Source organism: Chiloscyllium plagiosum, chromosome 1, assembly GCF_004010195.1.
Source record: "Chiloscyllium plagiosum isolate BGI_BamShark_2017 chromosome 1, ASM401019v2, whole genome shotgun sequence".
In the NCBI taxonomy this organism is placed as follows: Eukaryota; Metazoa; Chordata; class Chondrichthyes; order Orectolobiformes; family Hemiscylliidae; genus Chiloscyllium; species Chiloscyllium plagiosum.
Window position 1 is genome coordinate 4307684 of NC_057710.1, and position 7781 is coordinate 4315464.

General features: G+C 47.4%; 1 protein-coding gene across 1 annotated transcript in view; it reads right to left on the minus strand.

Annotated features, from left to right (window-relative positions):
- The window catches only part of LOC122549563, a 124558-nt gene that overhangs the window by 52783 nt on the left and 63994 nt on the right, over positions 1-7781 (minus strand). The window contains exon 3 of the mRNA XM_043689425.1: positions 5063-5702. Within this exon, the coding sequence (XP_043545360.1) occupies positions 5063-5702 (640 nt within the window). The remainder of the gene's footprint in view (positions 1-5062; positions 5703-7781) is intronic.

Here is a 7781-nt window from a genome sequence, read left to right on the forward strand (position 1 = left end):
GGAGGTTGGTGGGGTGGTAGGTGAGGACCAGAGGGGTTCTGTCCTGGTGGCGATTGGAGGGGCGGGGTTCAAGGGCGGAGGAGCGGGAAGTGGAGGAGATGCGGTGGAGAGCATCGTAGACCACGTCTGGGGGGAAATTGCGGTCTTTGAAGGAGGAGGCCGTCTGGGTTGTTCGGTATTGGAACTGGTCCTCCTGGGAGCAGATGCAGCAGAGACGAAGGAATTGGGAATATGGGATGGCGTTTTTACAGGGGGCAGGGTGGGAGGAGGTGTAGTCTAGGTAGCTGTGGGAGTCGGTCGGTTTATAGTAAATGTCCGTGTTGAGTCGGTCACCCGAGATAGAATTGGAGAGGTCCAGGAAGGGGAGGGAGGAATCTGAGACTGTCCAGGTAAATTTGAGGTCAGGGTGGAAGGTGTTAGTAAAATGAATGAACTGTTCAACCTCCTCATGGGAGCACGAGACAGCGTAGCTGCGGAAGATGGACTGTTCCACATATTCTATGAAGAGGCAGGCTTAGCTGGGGCCCATGTGGGTGCCCATGGCTACTCCTTTGGTTTGGAGGAAGTGGGAGGATTGGAAAGAGTTGTTCAGAGTGAGAACCAGTTCAGTCAGTCGAAGGAGGGTGTCAGTGGAAGGGTACTGGTTGGTACGGCGGGAAAGGAAGAAGCGGAGGCCTTTGAGGCCTTCGTGATGGGGGATGGAGGTGTACAGGGACTGGATGTCCATGGTGAAGATAAGGCGTTGGGGACCGGGGAAGCAAAAATCATGGAGGAGGTGGAGGGCGTAGCTGGTGTCCCGAATGTAGGTGGGAAGTTCTTGGACTAAGGGGGACAGGACCGTGTCGAGGTATGCAGAGATGAGTTCGGTGGGGCAGGAGCAGGCTGAGACAATGGGTCGGTTGGGCCAGTCAGGTTTGTGGATTTTGGGCAGGAGGTAGAAACGGGGGTGCGGGGTTGTGGGACTATGAGGTTGGAGGTGGTGGGGGACACCACCCACGCCCTCCACCTCCTCCATGATTTTCGCTTCGCACACAAACCAACAGCCACTCTCAGACAACAACTCACCAGGTCAAAGGACCCGATACCCAGCATGAGCAAAACCAACGTAGTATACAAAATCCCATGCAAGGACTGCACAAAACACTACATAGGACAAACAGGAAGACAGCTAATGATCCGTATCCATTAACACCAACTAATCACGAAACGACACGACCAGCTATCCTTAGCCACACACGCAGATGACAAGCAACATGAGTTCGACTGGGACAACACTACTATTATAGGACAAGCCAAACAGAACAGCCAGGGAATTCCTAGAGGCACGGCACTCATCCACAGATTCTATCAACAAACACATCGACCTGGACCCAATATACTGGCCACTGCAGCGGTTAGCTGGAACTGACAACTGGAAGTGGCAGAGACAAACCACTATAAATGCCGGAGGAAAGATCACAAAAGCGCTTCATAGGAGGCTCCCAAGCACTGAGGATGTCACCGAGACAGGGGACGAAACGTCTGCAACACAAATTCCCAGCTTGGTGGACAGAACCACAACAACGAGCACCCGAGCTACAAATCTTCTCACAAAGGTTGTGATTACTGCAGGTCAGTCATCTCAAATCGAGGATGTGACTGCAAAGATTCCTCAGACTAGTGTCCTAGGCCTAACCATCTTCAGCTGTTTCATCAATGACCTTCCCTCCATCCTAAGGTCAGAAGTGGGGATGTTTGGCAATGATTGCAATGTTCAGCACCACTTGCAACTCCTCAGAAACTGAAACTGTCCATGTTCAAATGAACAAGATGTGAACAAAACCAGGATTGGGCTGACAAGTGGCAAGTAACATTCACACCGCACAGGTGCCAGGCTATGACCATCACGAACAAAAGACAACCTAACAACCTTGACATTCAATGGTGTTACCATCACTGAATTCCCCAACTATCAACATCCTTAGGTTTACCATAGACCAGAAAACCAACTGGACTCACCACATAAACACTGTGGCTGTAAGAGCAGGTCAGAGGCTTGGAATATTGTGGCGAGTAACTCACCTCCTGACTCCCCAAAGCCTGTCCACCATTAAGGCACAAGTCAGGAGTGTGATGTAATACTCCCCACTTACCTGGATGGGGGCAGCTCCAACAACACTCAAGAAACTTGACACCATCCAGAATAAAACAGCCCACTTGATTGGCACCACATCCACAAGCATTCACACCTTCAATCACTGACGCTTAGTAACAGCAGTGTGTACTGCAGAAGTTCAAAAATCCCCTTAGCACCTTCTGAAACCAAAACCACAACCATCTAGAAGGACAAGCGTAATAGATACATGGGAACACCACCCCCTGCAAGTTTCCCTCCAAGCCATTCACCATCCTGACTTGGAAATATATCGCCGTTCCTTCACTGTCGCTGGGTCAAAACCTTGGAATTCCCTCGCTAAGGGCATTGTGGGTCAACCCACAGCAGGTGGACTGCAACAGTTCAAGAAAGCAGCTCACCTCCTCCTCAAAGGCAACTACGGTCGGGCAATAAATGCTGGCCCAGCCAGTGATGCCCACATTCCACAAATCAATATAAAAATTAATCATTAATTTCTTTGATATTTTCTAGATTCTTTTTGTTAGTACTCCAAACCAAAAGGTGTTTTTGCCAATTTAGCTGGATAGTTTTTGTCAGTATTAGACCACCCAGAACAAGGTCTGATATTTGTTTCCTCCCTTGGTAAGCAGTAAGAAAGCTGTATTGCACATGGGGAAGGTATTGGCCTAGTGGTAATGTGGTGAAATATAATTTCAATGAAATAAAAATGTTTGAATGGCAACCATTTCACTACTGATGAAATCCATCTGGTTCATTAATGTCTTCTCAGGAAGGAGCTCTGTTGTCCTTACCCGCTGTGGCCTACAGACCCACAGCTACTGCCTCAGGGCAATTTGGAATTGTCAATAAATACTAGTCTAGTCAGTGACACCCACACCCCATGGACAAATATAAAAATGTCAAATTCTTCTCCTTTCCTCCGTCAGCACTGTACTTTCTCGGTCTGTATTAGATGAATTAAAGTCTCTAATCTTACTGCTCTAGTTTTGTTAGAGACCTTTGAAGTTGACCAACAAATTGTGCTCATCTTTCTCACTACTGGGAACTCAATAATGATTCCCAGTAATGTAACAATTCCCCCTTGAGTCCTTACCACAAATCAATCAGACCGAGAATCAATGAGACAGGGCCCAGTTTAACGCATGCAAAAGGAATCTGTACATATTTTAACTTCTGTGGGTTTCTACTGGGTGCACGGATTTCTTCCCACAGTCCAAAGGTGTGCAGGTGAGGTGGATTGGCCATGTTAAATTGTCTGTAGGGTTACAAGGATAGGATAGGGGGATGCGTCTGGGTGGAATAATCTTGAGGGTTGGTATGGACTCGATAGGCTGAATGGCCTCTGACTGTACTGTACGGATTCTGTGATTCTATGGGGACAAGATGAAATGCTTTAATTTCTTGTCTTCTTTCAGCAATGTTTAATGTCTGTACTACCAGGCAATTACTTATTTGGTTTTCAATTTATTTCTCTATATCAGGTGCGGCATCAAAGTGTAGGAACATATTCAAAGTGGATCAGAGATGTACCTTGAGGCAGGCACATCAGCTACTAAAGTCAGTGAATGTGGGGTGTGTATGACCCTGAGATGTTGGTGCCCAGTGTCCAACACAGAGGTCGTTTGGAGCAAACTTCGAACTGAAATTGTAAGGTACCCAATCTGACTTCCATGTCAAGAATTCTTGGCACCTCAGCAACAAATACTGGCCAAAGCAGTAATGGCAATATGCCCTTGAAATGGTTTTTAAAAAGTAGAGTGTTCCCTAATACAAAAAAAACCACAGTGGATGCTGAAAATCTGCAACAAAAACAAAGTGCAGCAAGTCTGGCAGCATCTGTGGAGACCAAAAATATTAAGTCTGTTTCTCCACAGACACTGACAGATCTGAGTTTCCCCAGCACTTTCTCAGCACTGCACTGGAGTGTTAGCCTGGATTTCATGCTCAAGCCTATACAGCAGGACTCAAATCCATAAAATTCTGACTCAGAAGCATGTGACCTCCTTACTGAGCCACTCAGAAATAGGTTTCAGAGCTAATTATTTAGTTGAGAGGTTTTTGCTCAAGACTAATCAGTGACAACCAGTGCACTGGAATTAAGAGGCTCAAATCCGTATGCAATACTTGTCGGAACCGTTGTTACCAAGGTATGTTCTTCATCAGATCTGTTCAAAGATAAGAACTAGCAGTAGACAATTTGGCCCGTCAGGTTTGCTCCACCAATAATATCATGGCTGAGCTGATTGTAGCCTTGAGTCCCATTTTCTGCCTGTCCTCCATTATCCTTGATTCATTGTTAGCCAATTAATCTTCTGAACACAGCCTCAAGCATCACTGATTCAGCCTCTACTGTTCTCTGGGGAACAGAAACCCACACATTCAGAAAATCTCTGTCAAGTCGGTCTTAAATGGATGACTATTTATTTTGAAACCATGATCCCTGTTCTAGGTTTCCTCACAAGGTAAAACATCCTCAACCCTGTTGAGCCCACTCAGATTCTTATTAAGACCATTACTCATCCTTCTAAAATCCAACAAACATTGGCTCAAACTGCTGAAGATTTCCCCACAGGGAAACAGCTTTATCTCCGGAATCAGCTGACTGAACCTCCTTTGAACTGCTTCCAATGCAGAATATCCCTTCTAACGAGAGGAGACCAAAACTGACAGCAAACATCACCTTTTTTTTTAAGAAAAAGGATCACAGAAGTGTAGGCTGGAATGAAAGAAGTGTCACTCAACATAAGGTGCAGGTATGTCCTAAAGGCAATTTTAATTACAGAGGACTGATAAATATTGGAAATTGATTGAACGTCCTGTGATATAGTTGACTTTCTCAGTCCGAAAAGAGTGAAAGTCAACCTCACCACCGGACAGCCATTGAAGAGCTATCTAAAGTACCTCTTATCCTGCCCATTTATCCAGAACTTTAATAACCTCACTGACCTTGGTTTGTGATTCGCATCCTTCAGGAACCAGCCACTGCCTTTACTCTTTTCCGCCAAAGAACTGCATTTCCTCACAGGCGAGGGAGTCCGGGATCTCTTGCTTTCGGAATCTTTGCTCTCACTTCCAAAGGGGAAAATGCTGGCCTTCTTAGTCTCATCTGGGATGTTCTTTGTTGGCTCGATGGTGGAGATAATGGGAGCAGCAGCATGAATGGGCTTGGGACTCCATGTGCTTTTGACTTCCTCCTTCTTCTCACTGTCTCCAGTCAGGACGGGAGCACCTTCTTCATCAGCCACTCTGATGACTGGAGGGATCAGCCTGGCCTCCATCTTTGTTGTGTCCCTGGATGTCACCTCAGACTCATCCAGGGAAGGTGGCCAAGGAGGGGGCTCTTTCTTGCTTGCAATATCCTGGGAGGAATGGGACAGGGACGTCAATTCAGGGAATAAATTAGAAGGTGATTTGGAGGCATGCTCCTCACTGTAGATGTGGCTCCCATTGATGCAGAGCGATGACCTGGACAATGGGCTTGTCTTTGGTGCAAGGCCTTTGATATTGGGTACATTCGTCTGGCCAACCTCGTCACTAAGAGCCCTCTTGTGCGTCATTTTCTTAGGTAAGGACGGATTGTCATCTACTGACCAGGAAAGAGAAACAAAAATGCAACAACTCAATTGGAATTCAGACAGTAATTCTAGAGCTCATGTTTTATTTCAGTCGGGCAAAACACACTGAACCTCACCATGTACTGAACACAACCAATTATACCGCACCATACTACAGAACACTGCAAGAGGCTAGACAATAAATTGAGAGTTCTAGTTCACAATTTTGCATCATCATCAGCCATGGGTGAGCTCCCAGAAGAGTGGAGGGTAGCGAATGTTGTGCCCTTATTCAAGAAGGGTCGCAAAGAAAAACCTTGGAGCTAGAGATGAGTAAACTTGATATCTGTGGTAGGTAAGTTACTTGAGAAGGTTCTGAGTGACAAGATATCCATGCATTTGGAAAGACAGGGTTTGATTAGGAGTAGACAGCAAGGCTTTATGCATGGGAGATCATGCCTCACAAATTTGTTCGAGTTCTTCGGTGACATGACCAGGAAGGTTGACGAGGGCAGGGCAGTAGACGTAGTCGATATGGATTTCAGTTAAGGCCTTTGATAAGGTTCTACGTGGTAGGCTGCTCTGAAAGGTTAGATCACATGGAATCCAAAGAAAGCTGGTAAATTGGATACATAATTGACTTGATGGTAGGAAGCAGAGGGTAATAGTGGAAGGATGCTTGTCGGACTGGAGGCCTGAGATGAGTGGAATACCTCAGAGGTCAGTGCTGGGCCATTGCTGTTTGATATCTATATCAATGAAGTGGATGAGAATGTACAAGGCATGATGAGTAAGTTTGCAGATGACACTAAAATAGGAGATATCATTGGACAGTGAGGAAGGTTCTCAGAAATTGCAGCAGAACCTGGATCAGCTGGGGAACTGGGCCGAGAAACTGCAGACAGAGTTTAATAGAAACAAGTGTGAGGTCTTGCATTTTTGAAAATCACATCAAGGTAGGAGTTTCATGACGAATGGTAGAGACCTTAAGGAATGCAGTGAAACAGAGGGACTTTGGAGTCATAGGTAGACTGGGCAGTGAAGAAGGCTTGTGGTACACTGGCCTTCATCAGTCAGGGCGGTAAAAACAATGACTGTAGATGCTGGAAACCAGATTCTGGATCAGTGGTGCTGGAAGAGCACAACAATTCAGGCAGCATCCGAGGAGCAGTAAAATCGACGTATCGGGCAAAAGCCCTTCATCAGGAATAAAGGCAGAGAGCCTGAAGCGTGGAGAGATAAGCTAGAGGAGAGTGGGGGTGGGGAGAGAGTGGCATAGAGTACAATAGGTCAGTGGGGAAGGAGATGAAGGTGATAGGTCAGGGAGGAGAGGGGGGAGTGGATAGGTGGAAAAGGAGCTGGGCAGGTCGGACAAGTCCGGACAGGTCAGGGATCGAGTTGCTGGAGGTTAGAAGCTAGGATGAGGTGGGGGAAGGGGAAATGAGGAAACTGTTAAAATCCACATTGATGCCCTGGGGTTGAAGTGTTCCGAGGCAGAAGATGAGGCGTTCTTCCTCCAGGCATCTGGTGGTGAGGGAGTGGCGGTGAAGGAGGCCCAGGACCTCCATATCCTCGGCAGAGTGGGAGGGGGAGTTGAAATGTTGAGCCACGGGGCGATTTGGTTGATTGGTGCGGGTGTCCCGGAGATGTTCCCTAAAGCGCTCTGCTAGGAGGCGTCCAGTCTCCCCAATGTAGAGGAGACCGCATCGGGAGCAACGGATACAATAGATGATATTAGTGGATGTGCAAGTAAAACTTTGATGGATGTGGAAGGCTCCTTTAGGGCCTTAGATGGAGGTGAGGGAGGAGGTGTGGGCACAGGTTTTACAGTTCCTGCGGTGACAGGGGAAAGTGACAGGATGGGAGGGTGGGTCGTAGGGGAGCGTGGACCTGACCAGGTAGTCACGGAGGGAACGGTCTTTGCGGAAGGCGGAGAGGGGTGGGGAGGGAAATATATCCCTGGTGGTGGGGTCTGTTTGGAGGTGGCGGAAATGTCGGCGGATGATTTGGTTTATGCAAAGGTTGGTAGGGTGGAAGGTGAGCACCAGGGGAGTTCTGTCCTTGTTGCGGTTGGAGGGGTTGGGTCTGAGGGCGGAGGTGCGGGATATGGA